This window comes from Chenopodium album, chromosome 22, assembly GCF_948465745.1.
Source record: "Chenopodium album chromosome 22, dcCheAlbu1.1, whole genome shotgun sequence".
In the NCBI taxonomy this organism is placed as follows: Eukaryota; Viridiplantae; Streptophyta; class Magnoliopsida; order Caryophyllales; family Amaranthaceae; genus Chenopodium; species Chenopodium album.
This window is the reverse complement of record NC_137855.1, coordinates 10081783-10104223: the sequence shown is the minus strand read 5'-3', so window position 1 is coordinate 10104223 and position 22441 is coordinate 10081783. Positions and strand designations below refer to the sequence as shown.

General features: G+C 33.5%; 3 protein-coding genes across 3 annotated transcripts; 2 read left to right on the top strand and 1 right to left on the bottom strand.

Annotated features, from left to right (window-relative positions):
- The first annotated feature begins 2188 nt into the window (after positions 1-2188).
- Positions 2189-7082, top strand: LOC145605620 (uncharacterized). The gene is made up of 4 exons (XM_081661691.1): positions 2189-2541; positions 4033-4227; positions 5547-5728; positions 6662-7082. The coding sequence occupies exons 1-4, from the start codon at positions 2262-2264 to the stop codon at positions 6977-6979; spliced, it is 975 nt and encodes a 324-aa protein (XP_081517817.1). The 5' UTR covers positions 2189-2261; the 3' UTR covers positions 6980-7082.
- A 2952-nt stretch (positions 7083-10034) lies between these two features.
- LOC145603918 (self-incompatibility protein S1-like) lies at positions 10035-10475 on the top strand. Its single transcript, XM_081659887.1, has one exon. It carries the CDS (start codon positions 10035-10037, stop codon positions 10473-10475), a length of 441 nt encoding a protein of 146 aa, XP_081516013.1.
- A 3297-nt stretch (positions 10476-13772) lies between these two features.
- LOC145605726 (uncharacterized) lies at positions 13773-18810 on the bottom strand. The gene is made up of 7 exons (XM_081661795.1): positions 18600-18810; positions 18287-18361; positions 17462-17519; positions 17328-17383; positions 16348-16410; positions 15004-15072; positions 13773-14366 (listed from the first exon to the last, which is right to left on the bottom strand). Exons 1-7 carry the CDS (start codon positions 18654-18656, stop codon positions 14073-14075), a joined length of 672 nt encoding a protein of 223 aa, XP_081517921.1. The 5' UTR covers positions 18657-18810; the 3' UTR covers positions 13773-14072.
- Between the last annotated feature and the right edge of the window lie 3631 nt (positions 18811-22441).

The following is a 22441-nucleotide window of genomic DNA, read 5'->3' as shown; positions in this document are numbered from 1 at the left end:
ATTTCAATAAGGTTAAAATTTGTTCCCTTTGCCCACTAAAATTAAAATTATCATAATTATTCTTATTGATAACAAGTAATTTACACTATCAAGATTTAACCAAATGTCAAATTTTACAATCACAATTTTATACACGTATCATCAACCTTACAACAACAGGAAAAAAAAAAAAATTGTCAATTTGCACAATTACACCTTCTCAATTCCGGGTCATACTGTTAAATACTTCGTAAATAATTTGCGGGATGCCCAACAACCAGATCAATAAAAACATATGATTGACAATTTCCGAATAAAAAAAACACAAAAATGGGCGAAATTATAACCATTAAAGTAGCATATTTAGCAAATAAAACAGTAAAATAGGAAGGCAACAAAAAAAAAATGAAATGAATTGAGAAAAAAATCTGACCTTTTGATCATAACTGCAATTTAAGGAATTCGGGATTTCTACAATATCGCCGGAGAAGAGCAAGTTTTCTAAAAGAAGTAAAATGGTTTGCATGTCAGGAAATCTCTGGAAACACTACTCTGTTAAATTGGGGGCTGGTGTTTTTTTTTTTTTTTTTTTTTTCATAACAAATTGATTTCTTTCTATTCTAATAATAAAAAATTTTAAAAAAAATAAAAAGTCTTGACGTTTTCTAATTTAAAATTTGAATTTCTAATTCTAAAAATGGATGTACCTAAAAAATTGTCATCCACTCGACCAAAAGACTAGGTGTTCCCAAACAAGACTAATTAATCGAGTGATTCGAGCCTTTATATTACGTGCTTTAATGCTTATATATATGGATTGTACATAATTTGAACCCACAACCTAAAGTTTAAAAACTAAAGTGTTAGCCATTAAGCTATCACCATATAACATGTCATTCTACCAAAATTATAAATAAATATGGATTTCAATCATGAAATAATGCGGTAACTCGGGGCATCGCCCAAGCTTATAAACTAGTGATGATCTTAAATCTAAATTAAGTTGAGTCATAGCTTGAATTAACCGTTTTAAATTAAATTCAGCCCAAAAAAGTTCAAACTCAACTTCTATCTAAAGCCAAATAGTCCAACCTAAACCCAAATTGACCTGACCCGAAACCAACCCATACTAAAGTTACCAAAACCAAAGTTAACCTAACCCGAAAATTGTCTCGATCCAAAATTATCTTGAATTGAATTTGATCCAAATATTTTAAACTCATTTTCATTATGAAGTTTAACATTTCTGAATTTTTTATAAACATACTCGGTATTAAATTTTGTTTATTTATTTTTTTTTGAGAAAAAACTCGGTATTTAAATTGATTTTGTATAAATCAAGTCAAATAAATCAAGCATAACTCATAAATCTCTTCTTGGTAAGTTGGTGTGTTGATAGTACCTTGATATTTTCATTAATTAGGTTGCTTCACACGAAACATTCACATACCATTTAACGCCTTACAATTGCAAATTATTTCGAAAAAACACGTTTTTAACACATTAACATAGTGATTTAATCTTGAAAACCAAAATATTCATATGGAAGTGGTATTGGGTGGTAAGACCGGTAACAAATTATCATCCTTAAACTAAAACCCAAAATTATGTTTATTTATTAATTTATGCAAACGAGGGGCGGCAAACTTAAGTATAATGCTAGTCACTGTATATCATTCTAGTATTCTACTTATCAAACTACATTTAAACTCATTTCCTTAATTAATTAGTAAATGAATGTACTTCCTCCGTTCTTTTTTACTTGACTAGGTTTTTTTTATCACATTTGTCAATGCAAAACCTTAACGACTAATAACTTAAATTCTTAATAAGTAAAAATTATTGAAATTATATATTATGATAGTAGTATATTACTTATTGAGATGAATCTAATAAGATCCCCCATAAATATATTTTTACTTAACTATAGCAATTTACAAAAGATGGTAAAAAAAAAAGGGTGATGAATACTAAAATAGTGTAAAAGTAAAGCAGGTCAAATAAAAAAGAACGAAGGAAGTAATCACAATTTGTCAATTTATAACCAGCTCCCAAACGTATCAAAGTAATCACGAAAACCGCGTCACATAACCTAGACGTACCACATACGTTACGCCCTACAAAAAGTACCAAAACCCCTTGTCAAAAATCAAACAAGATATCCCTTACATATTCACTCCCTTTTCCCCCCTTTCTCACAAAATCTTCTCCTACTTTTCTTCATCAGTCAGTCCACCACTTTCCTTCCTTCCTCTACTCCCTTACTTTCTCTCTCCTCAACAATGTCCGAAGGAGCTTTACAAGTTCTCGACGGCACTCACCTCCTCGCCGCCGACACTTCGTTGCCGGAAGAATTTTCCGGCGACATCGCCGCCGATCGTGTTCTTCAACTCGCTGACTCCAGAGCTTCCGATTGTCTATACTCTCTCTCATTGCCGGAGTTTCTCAAATCTTCTGCTCTTAAACGACTTGATTATGATGTTCGAGGTCAAGTGATTGATAGTGCAACAGCTCAGCGTCTTCTTCGTGATTACATCTCTGCGATCGCCGATGAATTGCGAGGTATTTTTTTTTTTTCATTTTTTTGTGATTAATTGTTCAATTCTAACTTTTGATCAGTTCAAAATTGGTTGTTTGATTAAGTAGATCGTTTGAAATTCGCTTTCTGCTTGATTTTGATTTTTTTTTTTTTTAGTAGCTATTAAAATTTTAAAATAACAGTTTAAATATCGAAATGATAACAATGATTTCCGGATTTACATTTTTCAGTTTTAAAATGCATTTTTTTAAAAATCTTTTGCTTGTATTTGATTTTATTATATTTTTTTTTTTCATTGAGAAATAAACCAAAGTTGACTAAAACTTGAATTGAATTAAACATTTTGGCATAAAATATAATAGATAGCAATTTGATTGAAAATTGCAATTAAATCGGTCAGCATTATAATGCTCCTTAAATTGAGGAAATTGAATTCCATTATACTCAAAATGACCATTGACTAAGTCCGACATTGCAAAAATTTGATTAATATTTTGTTTTCCAGATTTTCATGATCACACGCCATGCCGCATTTTTATCAATTAATGATTGTTGCAGTGAAATATCGAGTTATAATAATGTTACGGTTTGTTATTCGTTTTATCGGATCTGAATTTTAGCTTCAATGAAGTTTATACGGAATTACTAAGGATTGGACTGTGATTTTAGTGTGTTATATGATGTTTGAGGATAAATCATATAATTGGCTTGTAATCATCTGTTAAATATCGAGTTAACGTCTGTTATTCGTTTTTTTCGGATCTGAATTTTAGCCTCAATGAAGTTTATACTAAATACTAAGGATTGGACTGATTTTAGTGTGTTATATGATGTTTGAGTATAAAATGATTAAAATGATAGAATGTGCTTGTAATCATCAGTAAATCCTATTGGATTAGTTAGATTTCTCATGTATCGAGTTTTTATAATGTTCGATTGCACATGGATGATTATTTAGGGTGTAAATGATCCAATGTGCTATTACACACATGATATCTAGAAGTCAAACATGATTTAGTCAAAACTCATTTGCTAAGCAAATAAACAAACATAAAAGACGATTTCCAACTCGTACATTGGAGCCAAGCTTGAACAACACTGCACTTTACCTCCAATATTTAATTCGATGTAATTCTAATGTTTATTGTATAATTTAATTGATTTAGTCTTCTGTCAATTCTTTGCAGTCTAGAATTATATTAGCATTCTCATCATTTTTTTCTCATACTTGTTACGGAGTAATTTGGTTGAGAGCTTGCCAGCTTGGGACTATCTGTCTAACTAGTGATTTCTATAATCGCTGTTTTTTATTATTAAGTTTGAAATGTTCTAGTTGAAAATTGAACATTGCCAGTGTTTGATTAAAATTTCAATAAACAAGCACAATAATTCTGATACTTGGCTTGAGTCTTTTCATGTACATTACTACTGGTGATTATCCTACACTTCATTTTTTTCTATTATTTTTTCCATGTTTCTTATCAGATGATTGAGTTTCTCTTTTATCTGTGCAGATGATCCAATTGTAGTATCAGTTCTGGATGGAAACACCATTCGTCTCTTTTTAGAGGATGAAGATGATTTTGCTATGTTGGCTGAGAATCTGTTCACCGACTTGGATGCAGAAGATGAGGGGAAGCTAAGCAAGAGTGAAATACGGAATGCCTTAGTTAATATGGGAGTTGAGATGGGTGTTCCTCCACTTTCAGGTCTGTGTTTATCCCTTAGCAAAATAATTCAGCTTACTTTTTTAGAAGCTTTCGACATTTGTATTATGTGATAGCTGCATTATATGTTTGGCCTGGTATATTATCTTTAGCTTTGTGCATCCAATCCATCCATCCGCATGTAAGTAACTATGTTTCTGTATTCCACCATGGAATCAAAATTTCGTGATATTCATATTTATATACCATGAACCTAAAAAGAATGTCAAGGTTTTAGTTGACATCTTATTCATCAGCAGGGTTTGGTGCCATATGCCCTTAAGAATGACCTGGTGTAAGTGTTCAGTGTTTCTGTGTATGTTGAATTGTACTTATTTTAGCTAATGGTCTACTCCCTCTATTTCATATTAGTGATATGTTTGCCAAGGTGTGATTTTAAACGTCGATATTTTCAATTATTAATAGGCAAATATTACAAATTGTTGATATCTGAAAATTAAAATATATACAAGTTGAATGAAACAAGACCCTATATGACTGACTTTTTCTTAAGTATAAATCACAAAATGAAGTCAAGGTGAATTATTTAAATAGTGTCAAAGTCAAAGTGTGTCAACTTATAAGAAATGGAAGAAGTATATCTTTTGACATCTTCGATACATCAAAGTATTGCAAATAACGTATATTGAAAGAAACTTCCTTATAATAGAAACATCTTGGTAAGTTTACTCATGTGGGGTAGTTTAAAAATCGATTTCAAGAAAATAGTTTTGAAAGAATTTAAAAACGGCACATACTTAAAATAAGTTTTCTTGGAGGCTCCTCTATAATGCTTGCTTACTCAACTATAGTTTGTTGCTGATGATAAGAATGCACATCTTCTTATATTCTGTTGCAATCTAAATCATGCATTATTAGAAATATCCATTGTTTCATTATAGCTGACTATTAGAAATAGGCACACAATTTAAGTAGAGAAGGGAGAACGCAAAACCAAGTGGGTAAAAAAAAGGTACAAATGGATATGTAAGGAGTAAAAGCTATAGAAAAAGGAAACATACCCACTAAAATGAAAATTTCTTAAAAGGAATACATTTCAGCTAAAATAAAATTGGAGGTAGTAAAAAATTTGAATTGCTGTACTCCATATGTCCATGTCTACAAGGACATCATATGCTGTAAAACAACAATTACAGTATCCATACCAGATTTATTTGTCTCTTTTTTATTTCCACTGATATATCAGATTAACATGCTATGTCTCCATTTTTTGCCATTGTCAGTTTGTCACTGTGCCAGAAATCTCTGTGCCTTTAAATTTTTTTAAACTGTCTGGTAATCTTCATCATATCGCTTAACAGATTTTCCGATGGCAAATGACATATTGAAGAAACATGGAGCTGAAGGAGAGGAAAAATTAGGCCAAGCACAATTTGCACAACTACTTCAGCCTATTTTACAGGAATTGGCAGATGCTTTGGCTCTAGAACCTGTCACTGTCATACAAAATGTCAAGATAACAAATGGTTCTAAGCTAAGAAAGGTAGTTTTCTGTCTCCTTGTCTATTTTTAATAAGGTATTTTATTAGATGATACCATCCCTTCAGTGTACTGTCCAAAAAATTGTCACTAATTACCGAGTAGAGTGGGCAGATAAATACTATCAAGTCATTTCTCCCTGTTTCTATGTGGCCTACTGACCTTGCCCTTCAACGGTACATGACATTGTTAGACACTTGATAAGGAAGAGATCATTTGGCCTTTCTGACTAGCTAACTTCATCAGTCATCTTTTTTAAAAAGGGGTAAAAGAAAGGGATGTCATCTAATAGTCCATCTACATTCTGTACTACATACTCTCTATTTTAAAAGGCCAACAAACCCGATCCAACTATGACACCTGCCATCAGTCCGTCACTCCCTCTGAACATGCAAGGGCAAAATCAGAATTAACAGTTTGCATTGAAGCAACATATACGACTATGAATGGTCCAAAAAAGGATAATGATTCTATGCATTTTGTCTTCCTATTTTTCTTCCTTGTTACCCTAGTGAATACAAAAACATACTTCCTCCGTTTCTTTTTAATTGACACATTTTGACTTTGTGCACTGTTTACATAACTTACTTTGACTTCCTTTTGTGATTAAGTGTTAAGGAAAAACAAAGTCATGTGGGGTCTTATTAGATTATCTCAATGTTTGTTTCCCAAATATCAAAGATGTTAACATTTAAAAGTATGTTTTGGCAAACATGACTTAATGAATTGAAATGTTTGTTGTCCAAATATCAAAGATGTTACTGTTAAGTCTAAACTGGACATTCGTGGTTCAGAGCTTCTCAGTAATGATTCCCAATATGACGATAATGGATAGGGTTCTGAGTGGAAGAAAAGCTTATCCTTTTATCTATTTATTGTTTCTCCATCCAAAGGCCTAATTGCTTGGTAATCTGAAAAGTTTGAGTTAACATTGCAGCTCTTAGCCGACAAGAACCAATTAGATGATGTAACGGAGAAGATGTATCAGCAAACCAGTGATTGTCAGAAAGAGCAAGGTTGTGCAGAAGTAATTAGGAGCTACCTCGAGAAGAACGGGAATGAGTTAGGATTACCTCCTTTAGAAGCCAATGAAACAGTTATTCTTCTGTATGATGCAATATTTTCTGACATAGATAACAAAATGAGAGCCAAGGATATGACGAAAAACGAACTGGGGGATCTTTTGAGGCAGATTCTCGAGAAATTTGCAGCAGAGTTACAAGCCAATCCTGTTTTCCATGATGTTGTCAATTGAGTTGGAAAGCTAGGGGATCTTTAAGGTTTTATGATGTGTGCATGTATACTGGATCTTTTGTATCCCATATAGTTAATAAGATTGGATCTCATGTATAGCGTAATATACTATATTCCACTCATAATCTGGAAGAATATTACAAGAATTTCTGCAAGACTGCAGCAAATTGAGTGATTGGCAATCGGTCTCCCTAGCAGCTGCGATTGTGTATATGGACAAATGGACAATACGGTGGCCTCTTATCAAAGTAAAAGTTCTGCTTAATTTTCATTCGTATTAGTATGTGACGGTTCATTTAAATTGCACTCGCGCATGCTCCTTCAATAGACGTGAACAAGATTGCTCGTCTCTTCACAGTTTTGGATTGATCATAGAGAATTATAGACTAGCGTTGATTATAGAGCAACAGGCAACAGACGTGTAATAAGTTGACCTGTTCCAAACCTCTGATCAACAAAAATGATAATATGAATGGAAGCACGGAACAATGAACTATTATAGATCCTGCCATGTTCTCAATGAACTATTATAGCCAATGCATGATACTATGTTAGTATAAGCTTCTAATACATTTAGGCAAGGAGACTTAGTCAATTACTTTAGCCTTCTATTTCAATGTTCATTGTCATCATTATACTAAGCTAGGGTGCAATAAAAGAGACAAAGGAAGCAACAAATATATTTGTAACAAATACCTTTATTAGATTAAGTTTATTACATAGAGAAATAACCATAAGAGGGTTTAATAATCCCAAGTTCCCACACGCTTAGATTGTTTAGTTTTAATATTATACAAATATAACCCATCATCAAGTGCTTTCCAAAAACAGTGACGCCCGCCACAACCATCATCGACAAAAATTGGGGTGTCAACAATAGCTATAAAATTGATATGGCCATGGTCTGGTTTTGTCAAATTACACTTATATTTTACTTGTTCCATAAAACTACTTTTGAATGACCAATTGAAATTACCACTTTTGGGAATGTCTTGAACTCCAAGATCTTCATATTTATCACCACCCGCGCAATGAGCCGTAAGAATTTCATTGCTTAATCCATTATCAATTTGTACCCAATAGCGTGCTTTAAGTAAGCTCCAACCCATCACCAAGGGTTGATCTATGGTAATTAAAGTTAATAGTAAGATTAGTAAAAACTTCAACATTTTCTTTTTGGTGTTGGTATAAACTTCGTAACTCTAGCCTACTTTTCTTTAATTTTCTTGTTATACATGTTTAAAGCTCAATTTTAATGCTATTTATAGTGGTTAATGAGTGAGTAATAAGACTAATATTATGAAATGGAGGGAGTAATAATAAGTATAATTAAAAGCTACAGAAATTGTGGATTAGTCTTATAGAGGTTTGACTAGTCAATAATGATTTGCGTTTATTTTAAATGAGTGTAATCTCTTTTTATTTTAGATTTTAATTTTATTTGTATTGATAAAATTCATTAAGTTTATCCAGCCGGTATCTAGTGCCAATAATAATGCTCCGATTAGCCACCAATAGGCTTTGCATGTGTAAAATATGGGCACAAGTCAATACGGGGAAAGACTTTTTCTTAGAAACTATAGTCATTTATTATTATAGATATTATGTTGATGAATATATAAAGCTTTGAAAAATGTAAGATGGACTTTTGCCTTTTTTTTTTCCAAGGAAGATGGACTCTTTTTTTTTTTAAGGGAAACTTTTGCTTGAATCTAGTACCAAGAATACGTTATTTAAGGGGTTGATAAACATGTAAAAATATCTTTAGAAAATATAGACAGTAACAAATATTAGTGGAAATGAATATATATTTCTTTGGTAGAAAATTCTCATTTTCATGTCCATACATGTTGATTGAAGTCAGTCAACAAACAATTGTTATTGAAATTTTACAACTGAATTTATCGTCTAAAGTGAACAAGTGATCCATTTTCAATTTTTCATGGATGATGGACTGATTGGTCACGTGCGGAGTTAATTAAGATTCCTAAATTCGATATGTATTTATTTAAATGGGTTAAACTTATCACGACTGTTACTATGTTTAATTGACAAGTAAACCTTTACAAAAAAAAAAAAAAATTTGTTTTTTGACAAGTAAAGAATGTGACCCTTTCAAAAAAAATAAAAATTAAAAAAAAAAAAAAAAGAAAACTGGTAAAGCTATAAATATCCATATGTTTGCATCAATCATATCAAACTGTAAACCAAATCGTTATTTGTGGTTGATTTAGTTTATATTACGATTTTAAAATTATGATTTGGTTATAGAATTTTTTGTCAAATTGACCATAAGTTTGGTTTGGTGTTAAATTTAAAGCAAAATGTAATGAATCGTTTTAAATCAAAATGTAATGAATTGGTTTGTGCATAAAACGAGTTCGTATTGTCATATACTTATGAAGTATTTCATATTTATATGTGATTATGTGTAGCTTAATGTATTTTATTTTGCTAATATGTTGACTAAGTTTTTTTATTTTTCTACTTAAACCTTTTTCATACAAACTTTCTTAATGATACAATTATCTTCATAAAAAAAATGTGATGCAAACCAAATAACACTGTACACATTTAACACAGCTTGGTTTGGTTCAGTTTGACATATAATATATTAATATGATTTGAGTTTGATTTAGAAAAACTGTACTTTAACAATTTGGTTTGGACTAAGCCCAAAACTGCACTAATTAAACCGGATTGAGATCACCCCTAATTACATTCGAAAACTATTTAATGATTACACACCTTCATGCAAATTAAACAATAACTTCAAGGTCCCTTATGATTTTTGGAACAATATACAAATATTAAATGTTAAAAATAGTTATGATTTTATGTTTTTGAGTCAACGCAAGTTATGTAGTATGATAACAACAAAATGTGCTGATATTTTCTTCTTTTCAGATGCATAATTTCAATTACTTACAACTATAAATTAAGACCTCCAAAAAGAACCCAAAAGCTAGAGCAAAGAAAGAAAAAACGGAGAAAGATAATCTACCTAGCTTTTATCTTTTCCGGAAAAAAAAAATAATCACAAACATAACAAAAATATGTTGAAAATTTTACTAGCTACTATAATATTCTTGATTCTAGGAATCATAGAGCAACCATGTGTGACAGGTAGGGGGCTTTACCCAAACCGTTATTGGTTGACAATAGTAAATGAATTAAACGTACAAACTCTTGATGTTCATTGTAGGGAAACTGCTCCAAGAATGGAAGATCTAGGGCTGCAAAGTATAGAGGAGCATGAAAATTTCAATTGGACATTCGTAGATGAAACTTGGACATCAACACATTATGAATGCCATTTGTCATGGGGTCATGGCCATTTAGACTATGAAGCATTTGTTGATACTCCGGAATTTGTTGATGGACTTTGTGGGAGTCCTGAATGTACTTGGAAAGCAGATGAAGAAGGACTTGCTTTGTATGATCATAGAAAGAAGAGATATAACCATATATATGATTGGGTCGTGCCTCCTAAATAAACTAATCAAAGTTTGTAAGTCAATAAATAATTGTCTAATTGACATGAATTGAAATAAAGACTTTCAATATATATGGTATATGACTCTTTTATTTTGTCTGTTTGTTTTTATTTGGTTTAAGTTAATTAACATTGAATTAAAATTAGAACCGGGTTTACATCTCTCATATCATCTCCATTTATTTAACTTGCCAAATTTTGCATTTTACTTTATTCACACTCTCTAATTTGACTTTTATATTTTTATTAGGATTTTTTGACATTTGCTACCACTAAAAACGCCTCTCTTCAGATTCGGTACCAATTTTTTTTGAAATTTTACTTTGCTACCATCAAAATCAGATTTTGTTAAAAACAACTACCACTTAACGGAATCCGTTAGGATTTCCGTTAAGTTTAATTAAAAAAAAAAAATTAAAAAAATATTTAAGGAAAAAAAAAAAAAAAAAAACCCAGCCACCCCATTGCCACCCCCTCCCCTAAACTGCCACCCACCCCTCCCCCTCCCACCTGACGGCGGCCGGCGCCAAAAGAGTCGGGCCGGCGCCGGCGACCTCACCCACGACCCACCACAACACCACCCTAACCCCCAAACCTAGACCACCACCACCGACAACCCTATTCCCAAAACCCACGAACCCAGATCTCACCACCACCACGACACCACCCTAACCCTAAACCCAGACCACCACCACCGACAACATATACCCACGAACCCAGCCCCACCACCCCCGACAACCCAATACCCACGAACCCTATACCCACGAACCCAATACCCACGAACCCAGACCACCGAAACCACTAAACCCAAACCGTGGAATCGGGTTTCGAGGGGAAGGGGTTTGGATCGGGTTTTCAAGGGGAGGGGGGCTGAGAACGAGGTTGGGATCGAGGTTGGAAAGGCGTTTTTAGGGGAGGATCACGACGCCGGCGCCGACACGGGGGCTAGGTGGCCGAATTCGCGGGCAGGGGGCTTCTAGGCGACGGTGGAGGTGGCTTGGGTAGCCGGTGGGTCCGTGGGTGAGGAAGGGCTGGTGGTTGGGTGGTGGTTGCGGTGGGTTTGATGTTGAATAGTGGTGGTGGATTAGGCAGTGGGTGGGAAGGAGTGGTGGCTGGACGGTGGTTGGGTAGTGGTAACGGAAATAGTAACAGTTGAAGACAAGTGGTAGTGATTTTTAACAAAGTCTTATTTTGGTGGTAGCAAAGTAAAAATTTAAAAAAAATTGGTACCGAATCTGAAGAGAGGCGTTTTTAGTGGTAGCAAATGTCAAAAAATCCTTTTTATTAGGGTTCGTTTGGCATTGCTGTGGTTTTCTGTTTTTTTGTTTTTTGCTATATGAAAGTATATGATATATGCCATTAATGAATCAAAAATTATATAAACTTATTAAAATCATAATATTTTTGAAAACTGGCAACAAAAAAGTGGAAACATCTTTTTCTTGTTTCCTATTTTTGGTTTTTAGTTTTAAAAAAAAAAAAAAAAACTGAAAACCAAAAATGATGCCAAACAAGCCCTTAGTTGGTGATTTATATTTTTTAAAAAATCATATCTATATAAAATCGTATGTTTGATTAGTTTTAATGTACCTCTTCAAAACACTTGTATCACCTTTTCATATTTTCACTTCAAACAAGATTATCTTATTTTTGTTTTTGAGCGTAATTAGTTGGGTAGACTCGTTCCCAACCTGCCCGTTTCATATACCAACCCTATTATGACTCGAACCAATTATGACACGACCTTAATTAAAATTGTCTAAAATTAATCGAACGAAATCAGCTTAATAATTATTAGCATCGACCCAACCCCACCCTCCAGCCAAATGAACCCGTTTCAACCCAAAATTATTTCAACCTACTTGAAACCGAACCATCAACATGACAGTGTTATTATACCCAATATTTGATGAGACTGTTTTGATCATATCTGATCTCAATCAACATGCAATCAACAAAATAGATGGAGTACAAGTATTTCAACAATAATTTTATTAAAATTTATTTGGATTCATTGAAAATTACTTATTGGAGAGTTTAATAATCCCAAGTTCCCGCAAATACATACTCCCTCCGTTTTTAAATACTTGTTCCACTTTTTATTTCCGGCCGTTTTTAATTACTTGCTCCATTTCCTTTTTTAGAAAGCTTTTACAATATTTAATTCATTTCTCACACCTACTGGACCCAACATAATATTTTCTCTCCTCCGATTCTTCCACTGCTTTTGCTTTTTACAACTTTTAATTCTCTCAACTGCCACTTATCTCCATATTTTATTGTTTTCTCCAATTTCTCCTAAAACTTCGCGCATGAAGAAATGGAGCAAGTATTTAAAAGTGGAGGGAGTATTGTTTAAGCTTAATACAGTATCATGAATTGCATGCATAAAAAATGGACACAAGTCATTAGGACCATAGACTCCTTCATGGAAACTATGCCATTTATTATGAGTTACCTTTATTTATGCATTTCCTTAGTATGAAATCTGTTAAGATACTATGCTCATAAATTCAAGTTTTTTTACCTTTTTTTTTTCCTTTTTTTGTTTTTGTGAAGTCATAAGTACAAGTATAAGCTACCGAAAATGTGGATATCATGAAGTTAGACTTGATCATGGGCAGCCCGGCCCACGGGGCCGGCTCAATTGAGAAATTAAATTATAATACTACCTCCGTTTCTTATTTCTTGCAACAAATAAATATTTTATATCTCACAAATAATACCCCTTTGTTGCGAGTAATAAGAAACGGAGGTAGTAGTTGTAATGTAGTATAAAACATTTTAGCTAGCTATATCATGAAGTTAGACTTGATCACGGGTTGTAGGCCTTGTAGCTAGTTTTTTTGTGGCCTGCAGATGCTCTGATAACTTGATAACAATAGTTAATTACCAAAAATAATACGAAATACTGCCTCCGTCCCCAAGTTACATTCCCGTTTTCCTCTCTTATGTGAGGAATAAATCCTAGAAACAAGAATATAATTTAGGGACGGAGGGAGTACTCTGTAGTAGCTATACCTAATCATCGTAATTAACAACTTGAAATTCACATGCTATGTCCATATTTTGCCATTGTCAGTTTGTCACTGTGCCAGAAATCTCAGTGCCTTTAAATTTATGAAACTCTGGTAATCTTCATCATATCGCTGAACAGATATTCCAATAGCACAACTACTTCAGCCTATTTTACAGGAATTAGCAGGTGCTTTGGCTCTAGAACCTGTCACTGTCATACAAAATGTCAAGATAACAAATAGTTCTAAGCTAAGAAAGGTAGTTTTCTGTCTCCTTGTCTATTTTTAATAAGGCTTTTTTATTAGATGATACCATCCCTTCAATGTACAAAATTGTCACTAATTACCAAGTCCAAAACTACAAAGAGACTACAAAAAGACTTCTTGCAAAAAGCTACTCGTAGCTGATACTGTATTTTACCAGCATTTAAGATGCCGCGATATGTCATCTACATTTGATGAAAAACAGATATACATAAGATACCGCTACAACTTTGTGCAATAATCACCAAAAAAAATTCACAATAGCCAATGCATGTTACTATGTTAGTATAACCTTCTAAAACATTTAGGCAAGGAGACTACTCATCATCACTCTCATCACTGTACGAAACAAGACCAGTCTTCAACATAATAGGGATGTTTACCCCATTGGATTCAGAATTCTTTAACTGCTCTTGAGGGTTCTCTACATTGATACTAGATGTTCTTTGCTGGTCTGAATGCCTATGAAACTCGGCAGAAGGCTTTTCAGCAGCTCTGGATTTTGGTTCCGGTGAGGGCTCCACTTTAGCTTTCTTTTGTGGCTTAGCTTTTATGATCATTCCCAAGGGCTGAACAGGACGACTTTTCTTTTTCATAACATCTTTTTTCTCCTGCAGGTAACATTCAATATTGAGTGAACAAAGCATAATTGTGGCAAGACACAAATTTCAAATCTAGTTCCAGGCTTAGAGAAATAACCTCTGCCCTTCAACCTGCAAGATTTGTTCGCATAAACAATGCTGTGAGACAAATTTCAGATTGAACTATCCTATTTACAGGTAAATTCCAATCTATTTACCCTGCACAAACCAACCACCCCTCTGTGCTTTGGCTGTTATGGCATTTCATATCCATGCCCATGGAAGATCATGTTGCAAGTAACCACTTTGTTCATTCCCAATGTCAGGTTGTGGGTGGGTAATGGGGCGGATGTGGGGTTTCAAATGGACTTTAAGGCCAAGAGAGCAACTTTTCTCGATTCTTTTTTCACAACTTCATCACTTATCTAACCCCTTACACAATGCTCATTTCCCAAAGGTTAAATTTTTTTTAGAGCCTTCAGTTTGGAAAATCTAAACGACAATCCAGCTTCATTAGGAAACAAAATTAAAGTTTTGTAAACACAACTTCAAACAGCTCGCAATGTATGCTCGCAAGTATACAAATAAGTTAAGACACATGAAAATAATATAAAAATTCCTGCAAGAATAGCACATCAAAAATAGCTTTTCCTAATTCTCCACTCACCTGGACATCAGACACAGAAGATATTTCTTTAATCTCATGTACAACCATAGATTGTTCTGCCACTGCTGCCTACATTCAATAAGAAGAAGGTTCAAAAACAAAAAAGAACTGTGGAAATCCTAATAACAAAAGCAGCCTGCATATTCATAAGCACAGACTATAAAAAAAATGCTAAGCACAAAGATTCATAAAAACAGTAACGAATTGTTCAGACCATATAGGTAGCAGACAGCAATAAAATTAATGCAAAAATTGCTTCCAGTGGGAATGTGGGATATAGCAGATTTATGGGATTGAGGAGAATAAAGGGATTTAGTGTTGTATTGCCAGCTATAGCTAAGCACAAGAGAAAAACTCGATGCCAAAGCCAATCTACAGATTTGGCATCCCTTTATCCATACCCAAAATTGCCAATCACTAGCCTCCTCCACTGCCGATAAACATCACCAACCCAAATTCAAAACCCGTCTATGTATAAATAAGAATTTGTTGGGTTTTGGGGAAATCTCCTAATCATTATCACTAAGTATGTGTCTCCTATTTTAAACTCAAATTCCTAACCAAAAAACACCCAAAAATAGCTTGTAATTTATTAAGGTTGCCTGGTGAATCTGCTACGAAGTAGTGAGACCCTTAAAGGTCCACGCACTGTATCAGCTTTGTAGAGAAAAGCACTAAAAGTGGTTTCCATCATGCAAAAGTAATTGCATGCACTGTGAAGAAACAATCCAGAAATAAGTTTAGAACTCCTTAAAATCAAAGTTTTGCCTTTTGGAAATATGTATTGTTGATGATCTTGCCTGTGAGATGCCTTGGTTCCTTATGTCAAAACAAATTATGGCTAAACAATATCAAGAAAAAGGAACACTAAACCTAGCATCATATAATATAGTTTAGAAATAGAGGGGTCAATGTAACAAACATTTGTACCGATGCATATAAATTTCATCCAATTGAAGCAACTTCACAGAAATTAAATTTTATGTTTTTTTTTAAGAAAAAAAGGGAAAAAGGAACACTAAACCTAGCATCAATTAACATAGTTTAGAACTACAGGGTTAATGTAACAACATTTGTAACAATTCATCCACTTAAAGCAAAAAAAAAAAAAAAAAAATAAAAAAAAAAAAACCGAGCAATAATAGAAGCAAGCCAGTAACACATTGTCTCCAACCAATTAGAGCTTTTACCCAAACAAAAAGCAATGTCTTAGACAGGGCATCCAACAAGAACACAAATGTTACCAAATTACAAGGGAAACAGGGAGACAAAAGTAAGGAAGATATAAATAACCGAGTCGAAGAAATTGTATATATTCCACAAAAATGGGATAAGATATCTTACTTGAAAGCTCTTGAGCTGTTGGGCTTCTTCATCAGCTAGCAGTCGTTCATATTCTTTTCGAGACTACAAGAACATCAAAATAGCTTAATATCAATTAAACTGACAGCTTAACAATAAAAGGGAAGAAATTCAGAACAATTTGTTTAATTGGCAATTTTTATCAAATAAAAGGCATTGAACACTATGGGCAGAGAGAGCTATGTCTATATTGTTCATGTCCTTTAGGTAGACTTTCCAGCTTCACCACCACTCCAGCAATTGACGACGTCCATAGCTTCCTAAGGATTAGACTAGAATCCAATTGCTAAGGCAACCGTCTTGTGAACCTACCCAAAAGTCCAAAGAGAGCAAATCCATCCTAAAGTACATGAAGTTTTTTCTAGGTTCAAGCAAAACAGAGGGACTGTCCTAATAGCATGTCAGAGTTTCAGATCCAACATTAGGATAAGCCCAGATCCAACAGCATTCCGCAGAAAGATTTTTCGTGCACACATGGAATGAAGTCTGCTCCATCTGAATTCTTAGTTGTTTCTTTTCATGATATTTTCCACCAACAATTTTATTGATAACTAAGTGAGGAAGACAGTTTAGAATCACAAGGGGTCAGGTAAAATTTTTTAGGGTATTCACAAATAATATGGTGTAATTTTTTAGTACTACTAAAAAAATAAATAAAATAAAGGCAGCAACAACATAATGCTGTAATTGACAAGTTTATAAAACCATATATATTGCCTTATAAAAAAAAAAAAAATCATATATGGATTGACCAAACAAAAAGTACTTCCAGTGCTCTTGCTCACTGGTGTTATTCTTTTCACCTCACAAACTTTCTACTGTAGCTACCATGCGTACCAATGTCTTTAACAGTAATATTTTTATGGGGACAACAAAATATGTATGAAAGAGGTCTTCCCAGGATCCCAGCATAGACATGAAAAGCTAAGAAATTAAGATGATACACGAATAAAAAATCTCACCGTCTCCAATTTATCAAGGAACTCAGTCTCATCTTCGTCCAAAGCCTTTGGTGGTCCTGCAACAAAACAAATGTCAAAGTGCTTGGCTTGTTCATGCAAACAAAGAGAAAGAGAAAATAAATCAAGGCACATACGATGCTTAAACCGCTCATTGAATTCTGCATCTTGCTTATCTTTATTCTCCTTCAAAATCTACAAAGAAAATACTATTGATAAGAAAATTTATAAGAAAGACTCCAGAGGAAAGCATAAAAAAGGAGGGCTAGGTACCTAAAATGGAAAAACCTTGAAGGATAGTGGGCATACTCCGCGAACAGAGAAGCAATAGGATTATGATTACCTAAAGTTAAATCAATCCTATTCGTATATTACTGGACAGAGTACTCCTAAGCAGCAGATAAAGGGCAAAAACACTTCTAGACCAAGTTCAGTACAGCAAAACAACCAATGTGTAGCCGAGGAATCCACCATATGTAATTAATTGCTAGAATATTATGAAGCTTTCTAACAGCAACATAAAACAGTCACAACATTATATTACGATAATTAGATATATTTTGTAATAGCTAACTCTTGTAATGATTTCCTATTGGTTAGTTAGCTTGTAGCTTCCTACTTTCCTAAAATTAAAAAAAAAAAAATTTAAAAAAAAAAAAAGTTCAGAGTTTCCTATAGGTTAGGACATCTCAAATGTTGTGATAGTCTAAAAAGGGTTAATTCATTTAGTTTGTATCAAACGATTCTCCAAAAAAAAAGTTTTAGTTCTAAAGCTCTAGAGTTGGCAAAGGCTTGTCAATATAAGATAAAAAGACAAAACACTGGTGTTCTATTGATCCTTTCGATATTGTAGCAAATAAGTGTACATCATAAAGTCAAGGAATAACAAGAGATTTTCCAAAAAAACAATCATATTAGATACTATGAAGTGAGAAACAAAAAGAAAGCGGAAATTGCAAAACCTCAAAGAGCGGACGATCTCTTTGTGCAGTCCCGTCATCCACTCTTTCACCCCGACTACTCTTTGCTATATCTAACTGCCAATCACAACACAACAAGCAATTAAAGATAGAGCAACCAAACACAGCCACTGCAATCATCAGTCAATCAATATACTTCCACATTAATGGTCTTCATATGTACTTTGAAATGTGAAAACGAAATCCATAAAAAAAAACTATAATATACTACTATGTAATAGAAAATTTCATAATTACAATACGAAGTAATAAATAAATAAATAAATAAAATAAAAACTAGGGTTTGAAATTCAACCTCTTCTTGGGACACAAAATTCATCAACCTTATGGGAGGAGGTGCATCCTCAGCCATTTCTGATATCTTATTCTGTCAAATTACTTCAAATTGACTTGTGCTTCCAAATTCAGTCAAACTATAACAATCTTCCTTACAACCGATAGAAACTGTAGCTGCAACTATGCAACCAACCAAACCAAACTTGACACCCTGGTTTAGAAAATAGCAATAACAATTATAATAACAATACAATAAAAAGAAAATTAGGCAGAACCCCCCTTGAAAATAGGACAACCCAATTAGGGACTAATTAAAGCTTTATATAACCTTTTCCAAACAACCATCCATGATCATAACAATGATCCTAAACATTAACCTAGGACATTAATGCCACACCTACTTGAAGAGTTAATGCTAAGGCCAAAACTAAAATTAACCTGCCACAACATGACAACAATAAACCTCAACGCCTCATATTTTCCCGATATCTACTAAGGAGTTTGCTATGTCATAATCTACAATGATCTACTTAATACATAAGTCTTTCTTCACAAAACCCATATAGAATCATAATACAAGTATAAATTATTACTCCATAGTTTTCTTCTTTAAACTTAGCTACATTGCCGAAAAGACTTTACACAATGAGACTACTTTTAAAACCGTGCATAAAGTCAAGTAAGCAAGGTTCTCAAATCCTTCATACAATGAAATCATCACCTAGAATATGTTTCAAAAGGTTCCAAGTTGTGAAATCCACCATATAAATTCACACCACTACAACATGAAACCAAGTTAATCTTATGCCGGTATTTCTCTAAAGTTAAGCTACATTGCCGGAAAAGACTTAACATAGTAAGACTAGTTTTAAAACCGTGCATAAAGTCAAGTAAGCAAGGTTCTTAAATCCTTCATACAATGAAATCATCACCTAGAACATGTTTCTAAAGCTTCCAAGTTGTAAAATCCACCATATAAATTCACACTACTACGACATGAAACTAAGTTAATCTTATGCCAAGACTAAAGATTTTTAAGTTACTTATATTTAAACTAAAATTAACTCATTTATAAACTTCACTATACTATATGTTTCAGTAATCAAACCGAATTTTCCAATATTATAATCAACTACTCCTTCAAAGCATTGAAAGGAAATACAGCTAATATACCCCAAAACAGTGCAATTCAAAATGAAAATAAACTCTAACTCATGAATCTAAAATTCTAAAAACAAACATCATAATTAATAATTCTTTTAATTGCTTGGCAAACATAGATAAGTAAAAACTAAATATATACATAAGTCAAGTTTTATAATTAGGGTTTTATAGGAAGGCTAATCAATCAATGGGAAGCTACATCGCCGGCGAGCTGACGGCGGCGGAAGCAGTATTTTATATGAATTCTAATTGAAATGAGTCGTCGGAGGGAAGAGGAAGAACGGCATTTACCTGGTGGGTGAGTGTTGTTCGGCGGTTGTTTTCCGGCGAGAAAAAAGGAGAACGAGAGAGAGGGTGAGCAACGAGGGAGGAAAATCTTGCTTATGACAAAGCTAGTTCATTAAAGGATTGTGAATCGCTAAAACACACTCCCGTTTACAAATAACGCTCCCTTTTTGACATGTATGTACGAAGTTGCCCTCTTTATAAAATGTTCCCTTATGATCTCCTTTAAAATTATCAATTCACATACGAAGTATATTTTACCACGTGCAACCGTATCGTCCCGACCCACCACAAACATCGCAAATTTCAAATATTTTTAAAAATTCTGTAATTTCTCTTCACGGTTATCGAACGATGGAAGACAACGATTTTGCAACACCATATGAAAATTCGTCGGACCATATTGTACGAGCCTAACATCGTAATTTTTTTTTTTACGAGAAAAACGCTTGAAAATTTTGGAACTCCAAGGGGGAAGCACTTGGATTTTTCGAATCCCTTTGAAAGATCCAAAAATTCCAAGCGTTTGTAATGAATACCTGGTTTTTTCGAATCTTCCATTGGGATTTTGAAAATCTAGGTGTTTCCCACTTGGTGTCCAAAATTGTATATTAGAGGATAAATCCCCATTAGTGGTTTTACCACTAAATTGCTATCTCAAGTAGTGGTTTACCCCTAAAGCACTATCTCACCCTCTCCGGTAGCGGACTAGCGGTTATACCAAAAAGTGTTGCACTTATTTACAATTTGTAATTAGAGTTATGTACAAACTATTTCCTTTATTTTACTCCCTCTTACCTCTGTTCTAGAATTTTTGTCAAATAGAATTTGCACACATGCATGTCGATGCACTAGTTTGATCTTATTTTTATATAATTAAATATGAATGAAATTTTTTTTTTTAAAAAAAAAAGTTATGTTAAGAAACTTTAGATTAATACTATCTAACAATATATATTTATGATAAAATATGTTTTTATTATGTTAGTATTAACTACAGTTAAAGTTAATATATGAATAGTGAAAAAAAAGTCCAATATATTTTTTAAAAACTGATATAGTATTATCTGCAACTTCTACTAAATAGGGATGCTTCCTATTATGAGCAACCTTTCCAAAAATTTTCATTTATAGTAAATTTTTAAAAATAAAGTCTCCAAAATGTCCTTACTTTAAACTTCTTAATTTAAATTACAACTCTATATTAGAATTTAACGAAACTAATAATTCCAACCCAAAATAATTCGCCTAATCTAATCCTTCTACCCTACCACTTCCCAAATCAATAACCCTAATCCATCTTCATCTTTATCTTTCCCCATATCTTTTTCTCTCCTCTTTTAGATTTGCTTACTCTCACCCCCTACCACCTCATTCAGATCTAAGCGATTATAATCAAAACTACTCAATTCGGTGTCGACTTCATCTAGCAATAGCAGCAACTTTGTGGCTATGGTGGTTGGTTTACGGAAAGAAAGGAAGCAAGACACCTAGCTAGTTGTGTTTGAAGGTTTCACGGGTATGATTTCATGGGGTTTTATTTGATAAACATGCCAATATGAGAAGATCTCCCTAGCCTGCTATGATAAACTTGGTCTATAGAAAGGACCATTGACTCCCGAAGAAGATCATAAGTTCTTTGCTTACATTGAAAAACATGATCATGGAAATTTCTATGTTTGTCATTGGTCATGGCATGGCTATGGTCACGGATGGAAAAGGAGGGGAAGAGATCAGAAAAGAGGGAAGGGAGAATGTGAACTTCCATTATTATCTTATTGAAAGGGGAGGAAAGTGGAATCTTCCTTTTCCTCCCCTTCCCTCCTTCCAAGAGATATCCAAATAAAAGGATAATGCATCCTTCCTTTCCTCTTCTCTTCCTTTTCTCCATTTCTCTTTTTTTAAACGTAATGTTAGAGTAAGTAATCTTTTACGATTCTCCATTTAGACTGTAAGGGAACTAAGATGACTTATTAGCTTCTTCCCTCTTCTTCTTTCATTTTAATCTTCTTGTGAGATTGATGATGGTTCCTTTCAAATCTTTCCATCCTCTTCCTCACTCTAGACCTAAACCTCCTTCTCCTTTTCACTTTCATAGCTCGCTCCTCGTAACTTCAAACCAACATATGGGGAAGCATTCCTCCAAACAACAAAAATAAAGAAACCAACACATACAAGACGATAATATACTACCTCTAATTCACATTTTTTGCAACTTTGAAGGATGCACAGACTTCTAGACAAAATTTGTTTGTGAGTGTAATATAGAGAGAGAAAAATAGGAATGCATGTGATGGAGAGAGGGATAGAGATTGATGACAATCTAAAAAGGAAAGAAAATATTAGTTGCAAATGGAGGTAGTAATTAAAATATACAAATAAGCAGGAAAGTGGGGGTAGTATTGTAATTCC